The 20,852-nt window shown below is 41.4% G+C and overlaps 1 protein-coding gene across 4 annotated transcripts in view; it reads right to left on the bottom strand.

Moving 5' to 3' along the window:
- The window catches only part of cacna2d2a (calcium channel, voltage-dependent, alpha 2/delta subunit 2a), a 295,606-nt gene that overhangs the window by 32,431 nt on the left and 242,323 nt on the right, over positions 1-20,852 (bottom strand). For all 4 annotated transcript variants that reach the window (XM_072684877.1, XM_072684878.1, XM_072684879.1 and 1 more), the window contains 5 exons: positions 19,747-19,846; positions 15,934-16,095; positions 13,672-13,782; positions 11,551-11,629; positions 7,724-7,773 (listed from right to left, as the gene is read on the bottom strand). In XM_072684877.1, the coding sequence (XP_072540978.1) occupies positions 7,724-7,773; positions 11,551-11,629; positions 13,672-13,782; positions 15,934-16,095; positions 19,747-19,846 (502 nt within the window). The remainder of the gene's footprint in view (positions 1-7,723; positions 7,774-11,550; positions 11,630-13,671; positions 13,783-15,933; positions 16,096-19,746; positions 19,847-20,852) is intronic.

Genomic DNA, 20,852 nt, shown 5'->3' with positions numbered 1-20,852 from the left:
AAAACGCAGTAGCCTCAGTGCCTCACCTCTTTCTTTCATAAACCAACCAAACAACCCTGACTGGCAGCTTACCCATTATATAAAACACTCTGTTAAGAGCGTCTGCCCTGGGGGCCGGTAAAGCCGACCACACAGAGCTACTCACAAGCGTAACAAATCATCATAAAACAGCCATTAAAGCATATTACAGCAGTGAGAGCGCAGGCCTGGAAGGAAGAGGGGTTGAGGGAAGCACTAAACAGTAGACCTAGGCTATTCCTAAACTACACTCCTAAACTACTTATTCTACACTAATGTTTACTGTACTGTCCTGTTCAACACTATACTATACAGTCCTATACTAGACCATATTTTACTACACTATACTATTCTACACATATTTTACTACACTATACCGTACCATCCACATTACTGTATACTACTATACTATACCAGACACGATTACACCTTACTATCCTATACTGTACTTTATTCTACTTTATTATATACCATACTGTCCTATACTACAACACTGTACACTATATAGTCATACACTAGACTATTTTACTGTCCTGCCCTGTACAACACTATACTATAGCGTCATATACTAGACCATATTTTACTACATACATGTACCATATTATAATACACTATACCATACCATACCACCCACACTATACTACACTAGACACAATTACTGTCCTATACTGTACTTTTTTCTACTCCATTATATTATGCTGTCCTATCCTGTAGTAAACTACACTAATCTATACTATACAGTCCTATACTAGACCATATTTCCCAATACTATAATGTACTATCCTCTATTAAACTTTATTATTCTATTTTTATTTTACTCTGTGCCCTTTATTCTACTCTATTATATTATGCCTATACTTACTATACTATACAATCCTACACTAGACTACATTTCCCTATACTATAGTATACTATATTACACTATACTTACTATACTATACCATACCATACTACTATATAACATTATACTATACTATCATCACATACTGATCTATACTAGACACAATTATACCTTACCATCCTATACTGTACTGTTTACTACTATATGAGATTATGACTATATTATTTATCTTATACAGTCCTATACTAGACTATATTTCTCTATACTATGTGGGGCAGTGGTGGCTCAGCGGTTAGAGCGCCGGGATATCGATAACAGGGTTGTGGGTTCGATTCCCGGGCTCGGCAAGCTGCCACTGTTGGGTCCTTGAGCAAGGCCCTTTACCCTCTCTGCTCCCCGGGCGCTGGAGTTGGCTGCCCACCGCTCTGGGTGTGTGTGTGTGTACTCACTGCCCCTAACACATGTGTGTGTGTGAGTGTGTGTTCACTACCAGATGGGTTAAATGCGGAGGACACATTTCGCTGTACAGTCCACACTGTACAGTGACAAATACGTGCACCTTACCTTATACTATACTACGTTATATTACACTCTACTATATTACACTATACTACTCCATACCACACAACTATATAACATTATACTATACCATCATCCCATACTGATCTATACTAGACACAATTAAACCTTACTATCCTATACTGTACTTTAGTCTACTCTATGTCTATACTATCTATACTATACAGTCCTATACTAGACTATATTTCTTTACACTGTACTATGCTGTACTATACTATACTAAGCCATACCACACTACTTTACAACATTATACTATTCTATCATCCCATACTGATCTATACTAGACACAATTAAACCTTACTATCCTATACTGTACTTTAGTCTACTCTACGTCTATACTATCTATACTATACAGTCCAATACTAGACTATATTTCTCTACACTGTACTATGCTGTACTATACTATACTAAGCCATACCACACTACTATACAACATTATACTATACTATCATCCCATACTGATCTATACTAGACACAATTAAACCTTACTATCCTATACTGTACTTTAGTCTACTCTATGTCTATACTATCTATACTATACAGTCCAATACTAGACTATATTTCTTTACACTGTACTATGCTGTACTATACTATACTAAGCCATACCACACTACTATATAACATTATACTATAAGACCATCCCATACTGATTTATATTAGACACAATTAAACCTTACTATCCTATACTGTACTTTAGTCTACTCTATACCTATACTCTATATACTCTATATATCTATACTATACAGTCCTATACTAGACTAAATTTCCCTACACTGTACTATACTATCCTATACTACACTATACTGTATTACACTGTACTAAACTAAACTCTACTAAACTATACTATACCACACTACTATATAACATCTATACTAGACACAATTATACATTACTATCCTACTTCAGTCTACTCTATATTATGTCTATATTATACTACACTATAAACTACACTATATTTCCATATACTATACTATACTATACTATACGAAACGGTTTTCTTGTTCCCAGCTCTCCGCAGTTATACAGAGCTCTTGTGTTATATATTCAGTCATAAAGGCTTCATATGGTGCTTAAAGTCAATCTGTCTCCTCTTTTCATTTCTTTTTATAAACAGATCTGTAAGTTCCAGCCTGTCTTCAACTCGAAGGTGAAGCTGTTAGTTGTTGTTTACTACTCACTGCCTCCACAAAAGAGGCTTTTCATATGAGCTTCTGCCATTAGATATAAACCGCTGACGAGTAAAGATATTAAGTACAGGCTGCAGAGCTGACAGCCCTATTGCTGTATCTCCTCACAGTTGTGAGAGACACCATGACCCTCACACATGCAGGAAATATTACCGTCGTGCTCACATAAAAAAAAAGCTCTTCAGCAACGGCAGCTTTTATTTTCTTATTCATCGCCGCGACACAGAGGTGCTGACAAGCGTAACCCATTCTATTATTAGCTCGCTAAAAGTCCGTTTAACGCGCCACGGGGAGATCTTTCATCAGAGACGATGACAGGCAGGCCTTTTCACAGGGGACAGAGGAGGGAAATTTTCCGCCTGACGGGGAGAGGCGAATGAAGGAAGGTAAACAGCAGTTGGCGGATAGAAAAGGAAAGCATGGAGTGTCATGAGAGGCTACAAATCCAGAGCCGCTGACGAGGACAGAACTTAGGTGGAAAGGTTCTGAGTATGTTTAAATGGAAATCTCTTTTATTTAAGTGCACTATTATTTAAAGGTTTGTACAATTATATATATATATATAGATATATATTTCAGTCAATTAACAGGAAGGAAGGGAGTTTAAGAAATGTTAGATGTGTCCTGAAAGAAGAGCAGTGACTCTAAAATGAGTATAAAGAGAGTTTAAATTAATCTAAATTAAATTAATTCATTTAGTTAATTTATCGGAGTTCATTTAACCTAAATGAATGTAGTAAAGCCTTATATTTCAAAGGCATATTAAAAATGACTGTATATAATTCATGATTTGACCTCTAGAGTGTTCCCAAAATACTGACCCTGCTATAAAATACTAGCACTTTATGCAATACTCTCACTCTGACTGTCCAGACCAGAGGTCCTCCACACCTTTCCCAGGACCCAACTGCACACCCTGAGGTATTCTCACCCCTCAACACAGCTTCAAAAGGGTTTAATCAGGGGTGTTGATGCAGGAAAGAGTTGACACTAAGTCAAGTAGTGTGTCCCAAGCACTGGAAATGAAAATGGAGTACTGCCAATAGAATAGGACTCTCTGGAACAGGTAAACATGAACCTATTGGCACCAGGCGTGGGCTATAGAGGGGTCCAACACCCCCCAGCATTGAGCTGTGGAGCAGTGGAAGAACTGTGTTCTCTGGAATGATGGTTGGGGCTCTATCCAATACTTTTGGGATGAGTTGGGGAGTTGGGAATGATGAGGTGGAGTGGTGATCATCATCCAACATCCAGACCTCACTAACGCTGTTGTCGCTGAATGCAATCAATGGTGAATGATGGAAAAAAGGGAGGAGACAGGGTGGAGGTGGGTGCGACCTTCGTTTGACACTGTGTTGAACTGAGAAGTGGGGTTATATACGGGACTTGAGGGCCAGGAGAAGATGGAGTTTGAAGTGTATGTCATAACTTGCACATAATCTTGAACTGTCACCTAGTTTCCCTATCTAGGGGCTCTTTAAATGGGCCATAGCACATACTTACACAACTAAGCTGCAAAGATGGAACAGTGATTGGCATTTCCTGAAGTTCTGTGTACTAAATATATAAAGTTTTCAAGTTTTGCAGCAATAATAGAGACAGTGCCTCCTCTGAAGTGTCTGTTAAAGTATAGAGGCTAATTTAATATTAGGCTGCCTACAGCAGACATGATACGCAATAAAGCATGGGAACAGCCTAGGCTCTTTTAATGGCCTGCGGTGGAATAAGTCCATGTGTTCTGAAAGAAAGGAATCAATATAGCACTCGTACAGCTCATACAACAGCGTCCTGCCACAGGCTAGCAGAGCAGTTTGTCACTTATCACTGAAAATGAAGTACCTCCCCATGAATAATATACTCACAAGCACATGGGAAATTACATTAGAGAGGAGAAGGGAAAAGGACAAGAGGACAAGAGCTGAGAGACGAGGCAGAAACAGCAGGAAAGTGGGGGAAAGGAGGGATCTGGCAGGAGGCCAGTTTGTATTTCTGCAGAAATGTCTTTGGCCAATATTTGACAGTGCAGTAAATGATATACTAGTAAATATAATCATTTTTATTCTAGTGAATAACTTAAATTTGACTTATTTATTATTATTATAATATATATATATATATATATATATATATATATATATATATATATATATATATACACTATATATATTATATATAAGTATATTATAAGATTATTATAAGATTATAAGATTATTGCTCACATGTATAGACAGTCTGCACTAGCTTAAAGTAATATTATGGAGTGCAATAATTAAATGTCCCTAAATACAATTACTTACATTGATTTCTTCTAAAAAAAAAAAAATGTAAGCATGATTAAATTAGGATGAGGATGTAAACAAATTCCTTCCGAGTGGTTTGGTGTGAAACGCTCCATTACAGAAAAACATTCACAGTGGTGGTGAATAGAACCAAAGAAAATAAAGAAAAAATATTTAATGACTCTATAATTATCTGATTTTTCACCCTTTTTCTCCCCAATTTGGACCGTAAATTACACAAGCAGCACATACTCTCCTCCATCGCACCCTTACACCAATGAGGGCAGACCAACACAGGCCTCCTCCAACGTGTGCGCAGTCAAGATGCTCACCGATGCAGCATCAACCAGACAACCAATGCATACCCAGGTCCGACGATGTGAGGAGAGAGCGCCATCTACCCACCCTCGAGAGAGCAAGGCCAATTGTGCCTTTTGGGGCCTCGGCTGCTGATGGCTAGAAACATGACCGGAATTCGAACCAGCGATCCTCTCATCATAGTGACAGCACCTTAGCCCGCTGGGCTCCCATGTTTTTTTGAGTGTTTAACTCCATCTGATGGAGTTTTGAAAGTTTTGGCCTAAGTTCCTTTTTTTAACACGTTAATAGCAGACTGAGCAGTCCCTCATTTTCACAGACTGGTTCCTAAATTATCATCAACATTATTACATAGAAAAGTCGGGACACGGGATCACTGGTGGTTTTGGATAATCAATAAAATGTGTAGAAAACTGTAAGAAATCAGAGTTGGTAAGTTTGTCTACAATAAACCAATCCACTCTAAATGACTAGAGTTACATCTTAACTACTGAATTACACACAAATGTAAAAAAAACAGGTAATTTCCCCTTTAAAGCAGGACAATGCAAGAACTGGTATCTTTCTCATTATCTCCCCCTACAGTTGGGGAGTGTAATTCACTTTTACACCACCCAGCATCAGCTGTAAGCACACATGCATTTCTGGACTACAGGATTTTACGCTAAAATGACTCTAGAGGTTATGCAGCATTATACAGCAGTTCTGGAGAGAGGTTTTCTTCTGCAGCTTCACCAAAGTGCCGTAGTGCAGTAGCAGTGTTCCAGTCTGGAGTGGGAATGATGGAGACGCCAGCTCTCCCTGTTCCAGTCAGTGGAGCATTAGCATGATTCTGCGGCTGCTTTTTTTTAACACAAATGTCTGCATATTTATGATTTAAAAGATGTAAAGACGTCTAAAAATAATTTGAATAGTCTAATAATATTTGAATAACGTTCTAATAATGAAAAATATTAGACAATGTTGCTGACGGACAAAAACCTAGGATCTCCAAAATGGTAATTTTACAGAAGGACAAAACCTTCTTAACTTTCAATGGACATCAATGTAATACAATTTTAATACAAGTAATTTTGAAGTATTTCTACTTGTCCATTTATCACGACAATGTGACATAAGGTGTGTCCCAATTCAGAGGCTGCATCCTTCGAAGGTAGACTGTGTAGGCTGAACCGAGACTGAACCGAAATGAGACTCTATGGTGGATTTGTTCCTGCCCTTACCGCTGCATCACAGAACACGGCGAATCTCCTAGTTTGTAGTTTATCTTTAGTTCTAATGTTATATGCATGTACGTTCTCTATAAAATAATACAAAATAATATCAACAGCAAATTTCAGCAAAAGTGTGTTTACTGACATCCTCGCCTGCACACAACATTATCAGACTATTCAAACTACTTTTTTCCCATTTGTTTCCATGGAAAAGAAGGACGCACTTCTCAGCCACATACGAAGGGACAGCCTAGTTGCACTACTGTGACACAATCAGCCTTTAAATGCAGCCCCTGAATTGGGACACACTAACAGTGTAAAGAACACCTGCCAGACACTACGCTAACAACAGTGAAAAACTGTAAAAATGGAGATACAAGGGTTTTGCAGGACAGCGCTGATAAACTGACTGGATGTTGTATGTTTTTTTGGCTTGTCCTGTCCGGATCTGTAGCCCACAGATATAACAAAATGTGACAGTGAGGTCGGCAGTTGTAAGGTGCACAGGTGTGTCTCATACATACTCATACAGACACACACACACACGCGCACACACACACACACACACACACACCAGCCTGAGCTAGGCTATTAGAATAAGTGACGGGTCTCCGAATAAAATTAAACTCAGTCTAATGAAACAGCTGACAGTCTATTCACAATCCTGATCGCCTCGCCTGAGGGGAGGTTAGCGGAGTGTGCGGCGAGCGTATGGAAGGGCGTACGAGAGCAGGGGAGAGATAGTATAAGGGCTATAAGGAGAAGAAGCGTCGTAATGAGAGTGTTTGATAGCGAAACGGGGTAAAAGACGAGGACGAGGGGCTTGAAGAGGAAAATCGAGCCGGTGAGGGAGGGAGGGCTGCTTAAGGAGGAATGAGATAATGCGGTGTCTGTGGGTTTGGGGTGGGGGGGGTGGGGGGGCTGTATATATTTCACCCTGAGTTAGATTGGTGTAAGAATAATGGAGACTGGACGAGAGCAGGATTAAGAGCGAGGCCTCGGCTGATTTGCTTTAAATCACAGGTCCTGCTGAGACTAAATATAGAAGGAAGAGGAACACCATGGCATTTTTATCTCAGCCTTCATCTCTCTATAGTTCTGCTCTCTGAGATGGGGGGATTCATAAGCTGAGATAAAATCAGCAGTTGCTAGACTACAAAGCACATGAACGCAGAATGAACTGGAATAATGAACACTGGATTGTGTGTGTTGCTGGCAACATCATAAACACACACACACAAGCATATTTACAACACACACAGACACAGAAATACTGTAATAGCCAACCTGAGTGTTGATTCTGATTGCTCCGATGGACGGGATCTCAAAGTAGTATCCTGTTGAGCAAAGACAGACAATAATAAGCAATAAAGAGGAATAATGCAGGCAGGTTGACTAGAGATTAGAGTGTTTCTAGCACATTAGGACCCATAATAGGGTGATGTTATCATTATCGTGATGATGATATGTCAGGATATATGTCTGAGCATACTGAGGATATGGTTAGTGCTACCAGAACACTGAACATTTGCATAAATAATAAAACTCATAATATAAATGAGTTTAACCTTTAAGGATGTAGTAACTTCAGGCTCCTGCAGATGGCGCTTCACAAGCATGATCAGGGTATTATTACCTGCTAGTGTGTGATGGGATTCAAGTCACAAAGCAGATACAGTTAATGATTGGCTAAAGGAGTGACTGCATTTGGGCGTGGCCAAAGACCATAGTGTGAAGGAAGTAGCTGAATCTGCAGGTAGATGGAAGCGTACGGTCATACGGGGCTACCAGCAGTGGCAGAAATCTACAGTCTATTCCAGGGAATTCTCGTCAGTATTGTGGTCGAAAGATGAAACTGAGGAGCAGGGACTGCTTCACTTCCAGGCAAGAACTGCTTCTAGAAGTGAGGACAGGCCTCCTTTACCACCGATTTCTAAAAGAACACTGCAGGAAACTAGAGACCATCAATATATAGAGCAGAGTGGCACATAAGAGGCCTTTGCTCACTTCTGCTCAAGAATGAGGAGAATGAGGGGAATGTCCTGTAGGCTGGGATTTCTGCCACTGCTGGTAGACCTGTATGACCGTATGCTTGTGTCCACCTGCAGATTCAGCTACTTCCTTCACACTGTGATCTTTTTAACACATTCAGCGAGACCCTCACTGTACCATACCACCATTTCTCAATCTATGAATCCCGCCACACACCCCACAGGTATTTATAGTCCCATCATTCTTGCCATCTGCAGGAGCCCAAAGTTACTACCACCTTGGCTACTCTATATATTCATATGTTTGTGGACACAAGCAAAAGCACACACACACATACACAGCATGTCTAGTCCCTGTGGAGCCTCCAGCATTGTGATCTCTAGAATGATAGACAATGCTCCATCCGATTCTTTTGGGATGAATTGGGCATGAGGAGGTGGGGTGGTGATCATCCAACATCCTTGATCTCACTAATGCTCTAATCAATGAATGCAATCAAATCCTCACAGCAGTGCTCCTCCAAAATCTAGTAGAAAGCCTTCTTCCCTGGACAGTAGAGACAGTTACTCTTACAAAAGCAGGACTAAATCTTTTAAATACCCTTGATTTAGGAAGAAACTGTGAACGAGCAGGTGTCCCAATACTTTTGTCATACGTATAGTAGAGCATAGAGCAAGTGAAAATTACCATGCATTTCAGTTTTAGATATAAGGTGTAGCTTGAGGAAATGGACACCACATAGTGGCTGTCATGAAGTTAGGGGAGGTGGCCTTGGTGACCTTCCCCTGGAGAGTCAAGCATCTCAGAGGCGCTCAGACAGGGATCACTTATCGAGTCCTAGACAACCCAAAAAGCCTTGAGAGAGCATCCCACATTCAGCAGCGTCAGAAATGTATTAAACGAAGTAACTTCCAAGAACTGGAAAGAGTCGTAGCTGAATGAGAAGGAGGCAAGGCGAGGCAGAGCTGGCTCGGGTTCAGCCGTGGCCATATGAGACGCAGTCGGCGGCGCAGTGTGAGAACCGGACTCACTGAGGAGCACCCGGCGCTGTGATAACACACACTAAGCTGTGTCAAACACTCGCGTCTCTCGCTGTTGCCTGTGGCCTGATCCTCCTCACTAGCTTGTGTTTACAGCAAGATGAATACCCTGCTTCCTGTCTCATGGGCAACACATTCTACAGAGCGGACTGATACAGCGAATCCCCGCCAATACTGCTCTCAACTTGTCTGAGACTGTTCGAGTGTGTATGAGAGATAGCAGAGCAAAGGAGAGAGCTCTCGCGCGAACGAGAGCGTGTGTGTTGGTGGAGGGGGTGCGTCGATCTAGGCCTCAGCGAGAGTGTATTTGTGTGTACGTTCTCCAGCGGGGTACTGCATCTTGTGTGTCTTCAACACCAAAGGGAAAGAGTGGCGGCTTCTCGTCTTTGTGCGCGTGTCAAGGGTGTTCCTCTGCCGGCTTGTGATACCAGAGCGCTCGGTGGGAAAAAAAGGAGAGATCAAGTCCGCGGAGAGAAGCCGAGAAAAGCCACCTCCCATGCCAGCCTGGTCCCCTTAACAGCCACCATTAGCCAGGAGAACACGACCACTCGAAAGGCTAATCCTCAAGTCGGAGCAGCTTTGGCTGGAGATGGAGGGAAGTCACGGTTATCACCGGAAAGCCAGTTCCTTCTCAGCTAATTAATTAAAAATGTGTGCAGGAGGTGGGGTGGGGTGGGGGGGGGTCTGGGGGGAGGACCTCTGAAGCACTCTGGCACTGCTCGCAATTAACTAATCAGGGAGAGAGGAGAGCAGCGATCATTAAGAGAGGGCTGAGGACGAGGGAGCAGAGCAGAAAGGCACGGGGGGGGGGGGCGAGGGGACGAGGTGAAGAGGAGGGTAGAGGGAGAGAGACAATGAAGAAGAAAAGGAAGAAGAAGATGTCGTAGGGTTTTTCACGTGGGGTCATTTCAATTAAGTCCAAATTCTGGACTAATTACAGTGGGTCCAAACGTCTGTAATCTTTAAATTCAATTGAAATTTTATTTAAATTACATTTTTAATAATTTCTAGGATACTTTTAGGGGTGATGTTTTAATTCTGGGGACTTTTATGTCGCCAAAAAAAGGACAAAAGTATTTAGACACATGCCCATTTATTGCTATTAAAAATAGCTGATCCTGCTTTTGTTGGAGTAGCGGTCTCTACTGTTCGGGGAAGAAGGCTTTGTAGTATCTTTTGGAGGAGCTTTGCTGTGAGAATTTGGTTGCATTCAGCGACAAGAGCTAGTTAGTGAGGTCTTCTTCCACTGATTCACAGCTCAATGCTGGGGGGCCCACGCCTGGCATTAGGCAGCATGGTGCCAATAGGTTCATGATGTTTATCTGCTGCAGAGAGTCCTATTCTATGGGTGGTACTTCCCTAAAGGTACTAGGTTGACAAGCTGTGTTGGGCGTGTACATTAGTACACACATAGTGCATTCATTAGAAGGGGTGTCCACAAACATTTGGACAAGTGTATAATTTACTGCACCAATCAAAAAATAACTTATGTTTTAAACATTTAACATTGATAATATTGTGTCACAATTTCATGATGAACGGACCAATAGAAATGCACCAAAATTGTATTATTATTATTATTATTATTATTATTATTATTATATTCATTTAATTATATAACTTTTAATAAAAATATTTGGTATAAAATGAGAAAACAAGGCTAATTAGAAGCTTTTTCACTTGTTTAACTGTTTTAAAATGGCTGTAGCATTCTGGGGACTCTACTGTGCTATATATGTAAGATAATATCATAATAATTATGAAAATAATGTACAATATGGCAACATGTTGTACTGTGTAAGCATGTTTTCCTGTGGTTTGTGTGCTAGTCTGGACTCCGGCACTATAAAACACAGCTGTTTCAAATATTGTACTTTAATAATGATGAATTTCTCTCATTTATTCTGTATTAAAAAAGCATCACATCACAACCAATCTCCACCATCCTGGACCAAATGATGAATTTTGTGAATTGCTACACTGCCTTGCCTACTGTACGGTATTCAGGAGTTACTGTAGGTGCTTTTAAGTCTAATATTTGGCTGAAACACACACTCACTCACACACATAAATAACACACACCTTTGTTGGCACAAGCGATCCACTGCAGCGGAGTGACGTCGTAGTTGTGCTGGCCTACGGAAAAGGTGAAAACTCGAACCTGTGTCAGAAGGAGAGACTCATCATGAGGTTCTGTAGAAACACTGAAGTTCTGCATGAAATATGTGTCTACATTCCAGATTAACATAAGCACCTCAGGAAATGCCAATTCCTGCGTTTTTCCTGCTCTGGCACCTGGTTCTACTTACGAGATCATTATCAATCACTTCATTAGCTGAGTCAAGTGGGTTAAAACAGAGGAAATATGCAGCGCACGGCTTTCTCAGAGCCGGCATTGGTAAAAGCTCACTGTATCACAACAGACATGTCCCTAAAACGTACAGAGCCAGATGAGGAGAAATGTCCAACATGAGTGCGCCTGGATGTTCGGTTTAGAACTACGTAACACACAGCATAGTATATACTGGATTACAGAGGCTGTCAAATGACAGGAGATGCGTTCATGTTAATTAAGCTGTAGAAAAATAGGGATATATTTGGGAATTAAAGCCATTAAACACTGAGGCTATGCCTAAAATAAACAAACGTCCAGTGGTGATTGATCATTAACACTGTAATTTAGTCCAAGATTATATTTGCTATGTACACATTTAACAGTGACTGTTATATTACATTTGGTAATGATCCCTCTACACACACACACACACACACACACACACACACACATAACAAAGAACACACAGAGATACATAGATAGATAGACAAATATACAGACAGACATATATAAAGACAGACAGACAGACAGGTAGATAGAGAGATATAAAGACAGACAGATAGATAGACAGATGGACAGACAGACATAGACAGACAGACATAAAGACATATACATAGATATACAGACAGACAGACAGACAGATTGATATACAGACAGATATAAAGACAAACAGATAAACAGATAGATAGGTAGATAGATAGACAGACAGATAGAAAGACAGACAGATAGACAGACAGACAGGTAGATAGAGAGAGATAAAGACAGACAGATATATAGACAGATGGACAGATAGACATACAGATAGATAGATAGATAGATAGACAGACAGACAGACATATATAAAGACAGACAGACAGACAGACAGGTAGATAGAGAGATATAAAGACAGACAGATAGACAGACAGATGGACAGACAGACATATAGACAGACAGATATAAAGACAAAGATAGATAAACAGATAGATAGACAGATATAAAGACATATATATATATAGACAGACAGACAGACAGATGGATATAAAGACAGATATAAAGACAAACAGACAGATAGACATACATACAGACAGATAGATAGATAGACAGATAGATAAACAAACATATAGACAGATAGACAGACAGACGGACAGACAGACGGACAGATGCTCGTCTAGAGGTAAACAATGTAAATGGAGTCAACAGTAACAGCCAGTAATAGTAAATGGAGTCAACTTCCTTAATGGTCATGTTAATGCACAGTGGAGGTCGGCTGCATATTCAGAGGCAAATTATCATGAGAGTGAGGAGGCGAGAGAGGGACAGATTTTAATGACGGGTCTCTGTGGGGTCATAGCAGCTACTTCACTGGGTACATCTGGAATATCTGGATATGACCAACGTCAGGTTGGATTATCGTAAAAGTAGCATGAACCCCGACCTGGCTGTTCAGACTGAGCCGCACTGCTGCATATCGGATATGTATCGGATTTCAAACCACATAACAGGACTAAAAATGTCAGCAAATTCCACAAAGAGCAAAAGTCTCAGATTTGGGCCACTTTCACCTGCTGTATTAATACATGTGACTGCACACAACAGGCCAAAAGGAAAAGGGTGGGACTGCGCGTGAGAGCGTCCTATTAAGATACACTGCAACAACAGAAACATGTGAGTAAGTACTGTGAGTTTTTGAGCATTTCACGTCTTAAATAAACATTATAATGTGGTTTTCGACGATCGACGTGACTTTTTTTTTTAAGGGCAGCATGAATAAATCGCTGTGGATGATAAACGGGGCGTCGTAAGAAGGGTGTTATTGCTCATCGTAAATTACAGGCGGCTGCAGGCAGGACACGATGTTCAGCTGTGATGATGGGCAGGAGTGGACTCACTGTTTTATTGGGCCAATTGTACATCTCGAAAATGTCTTGAGCTCGGTCCTCTCCCCCATCTGTGAACATCATTATCATCTTATTGCAGTTTGCCCTCGGTGCGCTGGTCTCCTGTCGGAAAAGGGAGGCGACAGAGAGAGAAATCAGGAAAATTGTGAGTGGAAGAAATGATGAAGGCTCCCGTCGCTGGACCTGCGTGACCTTGGCTCGGAGTCTGAGTGCATTTGCATTCCACTTTGCCATTACGGTTTAATGACAGTATGTGTGCCTTTCTCGCTCGCCCTGTTCCTGTCTTTGTGGAGAGATGGAGCAAAAGAGAGAGAGAGAGAGAGAGAGAGCGTCACCACATCTGTTTTTCTAATCATACATCTGCTTTCGTGCCCAAATGCTGCCCGCTGTCCTGATGAGCTACCCAGAAGCTCTCTCTCTCTCTCCCTCGCTCTCTCTTCCTCCCTCCCTTCCAATCACAGCTGTCATTGACATTCGCCCGATGCCACATCACTCTGACAAGATTCTAATAAAGATAAATAATACCGCTGCAATTACGCATTTCAACTGCTCTCCCCTCCGCCAATCAGGGCCGCCCGCCACGGCGATTAAAATGCCTTAGCAGTTTCAGCTCCGCCAGCGATTAGAATGGCTGTTGAGCTGGAGGGAGGCAAACACAGAGAAGAAGACAGAGAGAGAGAGAGAGAGAGAGAGAGAGAGAGAGAGAGAAAGAGGGGCTCGCTCGCCCCACTCTCTGTCTAGCAGGGAGAGAATACAAATTCATCTGTGTGTCTGCGGCCCATCTCCTCCCAGCCTCTCTCATCAATCATACCATCAGGCACTATTAGAGCGCCAGCTTCGCAAATACACACACAAACACACACACACACATACTTGTGCTCACTGTCACCCTCATACAGAGATTTGTGGACACGCGCAGATGAAGAAAGCTCTGCTGTCCGTACACACACACCAGTATACACACATATGTATACGCCATGTCACCAACCAGCCATAACATTAAAACCGCCTGCCTAATATCGCTTAGGTCTCCCTTGAGCCTTTCAAACAGCTCTGACTTGTCGAGGCATGCATGGACTCCACAAGACCTCTGAAGGCGTCTCGTGGTATCTGGCACCAGAAGACATTGGCAGCAGATCCTTTAAGTCCTGTAAGGCCTCCATGAGCATCAGTGATCCTTAGGCACCCGTGACCCTGACGCCAGTTCACCGCTTGTCCTTTCTCCAACCACTTTTGGTGGGTTCTATCCACTGCATTCCAGGAACACCCCACAGGACCTGTCTGATGTTTTGGAGATGTTCTGACCCAGTCGTCTGGAACCTCACAGCTTGGTTCTTATGCTAGGCTATTTTCTTGCATTTGACACCAACATCACCTTCAAGAACTTGCTGTCTAATATATCCGCGCCTTGATAGGTGCCACCGAAGCCTGTACACTTCACCTGTCAGTGGTACTAATGTTATGGCTGACTGAGGTATGCAAATAAGAAACATTGAATTTATCGATTCATCTTTTTTTTTATTGCAAAAATGTATATATTACATTTCTGCAGTGTAGAAATGCACTCATTAGCTCTACCTGACTGAATCTGCACATCTTTTCCACATGAATAAAACATGACATCAGCACAGTTACCACTGCAAGACAAAGATATGATGATGTCACAAACCTTCTTAACTTTCAATGGAAGTCCTTTCTATTGGACCATTCAATATGAAATTTGGACACAATGTAAAAAAACAACTGTCTGATTCCCATTACGTCAAAAAGTTAAAAAAAACGTCCAAAATTGAGAACATTTAGCATTAGCATGGCCCTGTTGACGGCTAGTCCAACATCGCTTTGATCTACTCTGATCTCTGATCATCGTGTCTGATCTACTAGTACAGCACAACACACACCACCATGTTAGTATACACACACACACACACATTATTTATATATATATATATTTATATATATATATATATATATATATATATATATATATATATATATACATATACATATATATATATATATATATATATATATATACATATACATATATGATATACAAGGATATGCAAGACTATGCAAGTAAAGACATCACTATCAGTTCTTGTATGTATATATACATATACACAAGAATTGATAGTGATGTCTTTACCTGCATATTCTTGTTAGAACATTAGAACATCTTTGGGCTACCAATCTAATGACCAATAGGCCTGTATGTAATATGCGTGGTCGCATCCATGCGGTTTGCCTTACATTTAGCAGCTGCTCAAAAGCAAACTTGAATCCAGACTTGTAGTCGGTCGTCCCCTTCGCTTGCATGTGCATCACCTTCTCCTTGAAGATCTTTTTGTTCTTCACGTTGGCCTGGACCAGCGTCTTGAAGCAGGAGACCACGGCATCTGCCTTTTCATTAAACTGTGAGAAAGACAGGGAATTTTATCAACAGACATTTCAACGGTTTCTCCACTGAACACTTTGAACGCGTAGACACTTCAACACGTCACCCTACTCACCCATTAGGTCTGAGAGCATCATGATCTGTTTTTAATTAACGCTATTTGGACTCATTTACATCCAGAATGAATGTGCTCTGTAGTTTGTTCGCCAAAGCTATCAAGGACTGAGCTTGCACGAAAACGTAAGGCCCATTTAAAACACATTAAGAGGCTGAATGGGAAATATCGGACCAGCTAAGCAGGTTTGTAGTGGAGGGTAATTTGATTGATCCTTCGCTCAGTAACCGATACGAACTGGACCTCCAGACCAGAAGACGGAGGAGGGATCTGAAGAAGAAAGGCAGAACGAGGGTGTGTGTGTGTGTTTGTATATGCATGTGTCTGAGTGCATCAGACTGCTGTCAGTTCTCATTGCCTCACCCCAGCAGCAACACCTGCTACATCAGGTGGAGCATTGTTCAACTGGCAATCAGACAGTGGTGTGTGTGTGTGCATGTGTGTGTGTGTGTGTGTGTGTACTCTCAGTAGTAAACCCTGTTCACTACAGTGTTGTGCAGAAGAGCAGGTGTTAATCACCTGCACATTTTAACCCAAATGGAAGGAGAAGCGCCACCACTGTGTGTGTGTGTGTGTGCTGATGTATGAGTGGACATGTACAGTACCGGGCAGGTAGTAGGTTTTAGTCCCCTAGACTAAACTCCAGATCTCATCAGAACAGATGCAGGTGAACATAAATCCAGTAAAAAGAAGAAACCAGAGCTTCTCATTCTGAAGAAAGTAGTGAGATCTTGTGAGCTAGTCCAGCCAGCACAGCATGGAGGATGTGTTCAAGTCCATCATCATCATCATCAGCAGCAGCAGCAGCAGCTCACCTGATTTACCATCATTAAGCCCTGATTTACCACCAAACCAGGTGTCGATCTGAGGAGAACTCTAAATAATACTAGACTCCATGAGGAGAGATGTTTTAGGGAGATTTCACACATCTCGAATACTGTGGTAGCCATGGCATTCTCTAACATTTAGGCCACAGCTGCCCCCTCAGCTACTGTTCATAAGTTGTTGCTGTTTACAAGCTCGCTATACACCATATGGACAAAAGTATTGGGACACCTGCTCTTTCATGGTGTCTTCCAAAATCAAGGGTATATCCCTGCTTCTCTATTTAACTCCTTACTGCAGAAAGGCTTATTACACACTGAGGTGTATTACTCAGTAATTACAGGGACTGGTGGGGCTATTCTCTAGTAATAGAAGTGTGTAATGACACCGGCAGGACATTTAAGGGGTTGCACCAGTTTCCTCCCATCCTTACATTATTCACCACACCAGCAAGTGGGTTCTCACGCAGACTACGGGAAAGCCGACCTGGACTCTAAGCCAAAAATATACCCTGAAAGAAAATCTCAGGGTGTGGTCTGCATCTGCAAATTAGAGTTTAAGTAATTAAGTAAACATTGAGATAATGTGTGTGTGTGTGTGTATGTGTGTGTAAATTAGTGTGTATTTACGATTAGTCCCGCTCTCCAAAGCCATTAATGTCAGACCCTTAATAGTGTTTTGTTTTGAAGGTCAGGTTTCAATTAAACTGACATTTTAGGGTTAGGACGAGGGAACAGCGGCTACAGTAATAACGCCGTAAATACTCACGGAAACGAGGCGCATACAGAAGCACGTACACTCACGCACACCTTAATGTGGCCTAAGTCCACTTTTCTGTGGAGGGGGCTGTAAAATTGGCTGTGCCGCGCTTCAGATTATGCTGCTCATTTTGTTCCGTCGGAGCCGGGATTAAGAGACACACTCGCACTAAGAACCACGGATTAACCCGGATTACTGATGTGGGCCTCCAAAACACTGCTGTTTTACTGTGTGTGCGTCTGTGTCTGTGCGGGTGGGTGTATGGGTGGGTGGGCTGCATGTCCGTGTGTATACAGAGTGTTATACAGGCACCCTATTGGACAATATTACCTAGTTCATATGTTAATGAACTAGGTAATGTTCAATGTAATATGTTAATGTAATATGTAAGTGACTTTTATTGCATTATTATTATTATTATTATTATTATTATAGGAATTCTGTGGAAAACAATGTAGACTGGCTAACATTAGAGCTTTAGAGAATCACTGGTAGGTTTGTGGAGTTTAAGAGGCTAACAGGCACACGAAAACCTTGTATCTCCATTTTTGCCATGCTTTCACCCTTGACATAATGGAAATCTTACAGCTGTTCTTTACCAAATTAATGATAAATCGACCAATAAAAATGCTTCAAAATGACTTTCATTAAAAGTAGCAGTTTTTGGAGATACAAAGTGTTTGTGTGATATACAGGACAATGCCACTATTTTCTGTTAGCCTTCACTTTTAAGGCCCAATATATTGGCCACTATACACAATAGATGAGCTCTTTACTGGGAATGCTATATTAATACAGGCTAAAGCATCTCTTTACTGTCAAAGCAACAATGCTTTTCTGCTCACCATAAATCTGAGTTACAACAAATCTGACCATTCTCTGTTCACCTCTCTCATCAACAAGGCTTTTCTTATCTGCAGAACTGGATAAGCTCACTGGATGGCCTTCCTTTATTACACCATTCTGAGTAACTCTAGAGACTGTTGGGCTGAAAATCCCAGCAAATCAGCAGTTCTAGAAGTACTCGAAAGATTTAAAGCTGCTGGATTTCATCTACACTATTTCTCAACTTTTATGGCTGAGGTGCCAACTTAGTGACCAAGGAACAACAGGGGGGTTAGGAAGGCACCTAGGGACAGGTAGACATGGTTCCCTTATTGCCCCCACTTTCCTCCAGTCAAAGGGTCTAAAACCGCCAACCTGCTGGTCCCAAGCCCACTTCTCGAACATTTAGGCCACAGCTGCCCCCTCAGCTACTGTTTGTTAGTTGTTGCTGTTTACAGGCTCGCTATACACTATATGGACAAAAGTATTGGGACACCTGCTCTTTCAATGTGTCTTTCGAAATCAAGGGTACTAAATAAAAAGTTGATCCTGCTTTTGTTGGAGTAACTGTCTCTACTGCCCTGGGTGGAAGGCTTTCTACTAGATTTTGGAGGAGCACTGCTGTGAGGATTTGATTGCATTCAGCAACAAGAGCATTAGTGAGGTCAGGATGTTGGATGATAACTACCCCACCTCATCATCCCCAACTCACCCCAAAAGTATTTGATGGAGCACCAACCATAATTTCACTACACAGCTCAATGCTGGGGGGGCTTTATACCCCTCTAGCCCACGCCTGGCATTAGGCAGCATGGTGCCAATAGGTTCATGTTAACTATCTGCTCCAGAGAGTCCTACTCTATTCTATTGGCAGTGTGTCTCTACAGGCGCTAGACAAGCATTTGTACATCAGTATCACCAATGGGTGAAACTTAAAGTAGATGAATACACTCATTCGAAGGGGTGTCCACAAACATTTGGACATATAGTGTATGTTCAACTAGATCATCCATTGATGTTGATGGCCAGTTAGAGTATAGCCCACCCTTTAGCTTTAAAGGGCCAGAATAAGACAGAATGAATGTCTACAGATGGATTCTTACTGCATGTGTGTAAGTGTGTGTGTGTGTGTATGCATACTTACTTGTGCTACATTTACATAGTCATCATCAGACAGGGTGTCCAGCATCTCAATCACAGAGGTCTTCATCAGCTTCAAAGTCAGTCCACTCACGCTGCCGCTCCTATACACACACACACACACACACACACACACACACACACACACCATTGTAACGTCACTTGGTCATTTGGAGGAAAAACACTATGACAGTAATTACATCTTCTCAGTCCGAGTCAGCTACATAAAATGGCACGGCATAAAAAAAAAGAAATTATTACAGAGCACATTTTTCATTTTTTCACAAACCATTTGCCTCGTAAACGCAGAGCACGGAAACATATGGACCAGAAAGCTGTTGCTAAGCAGCACCTGTTGCTAAGCATTCTGTGCCGCTGTTTCTCCACCATGTCCATCAAATGTGAATTCCAGGGTGCAAGTTAAAAGCCAACAACACTGTGGCGTTTGAGAGCAGGGTCGATCTGGGGGAGTGTATGAGTGTGTGCTGTGTGTGTGTGCATAGGTGGGAGGGTAGGTGGGGTATGAGTGGATCTGGCCAATCTTCAAGACTAGAATCGAATTCTAAGCTGGAATTGAATGGGATCTCATTTGGTTTAATGGGATTTAATGGGAACAGTGAAGAATGTACAGTATGTACAGTATAGAGTGGGGATGGAACAGTGCAATCTAAAACTTTAATAGTGTTAATATAATATATACAAATATTTATATATTATTATTGTTAATGTGTAAAACACACTGGGATAGTTTCCAAGACCAAGATTAAGCCTAAATGTGGACTACAATTGATTTCTAAGGGGGAACAGCCACTGCCACTGCAATACAGACCAGATTTAAAAGTAGAATTTCATTGATTCTTTAATATTTCCTCATAATTAAATGGATAAGCTGTAAATAAGGTCCCTCAGAGTGGGGTTGGTGTGAATAGCTCTGTGTTAGAGAAACTTGCCATATCACAATTGTTATGAATACACTGCTTTATAAGACACAATGCTGAATAATGTATAGTTTTAAAATGCAAACAGGGCAAAGAAGTACATGAAGGGTATAAAAAGTATTTGTTCCGATTTTCTTATTACTATTTTAAAAATCCATCATGAGCATCTAAA

The sequence above is a fragment of the Salminus brasiliensis genome, chromosome 7, assembly GCF_030463535.1.
Source record: "Salminus brasiliensis chromosome 7, fSalBra1.hap2, whole genome shotgun sequence".
Classification (NCBI taxonomy): Eukaryota; Metazoa; Chordata; class Actinopteri; order Characiformes; family Bryconidae; genus Salminus; species Salminus brasiliensis.
The sequence above is the reverse complement of the archived record's forward strand: the minus strand, read 5'-3'. Positions and strand labels throughout refer to the sequence as shown.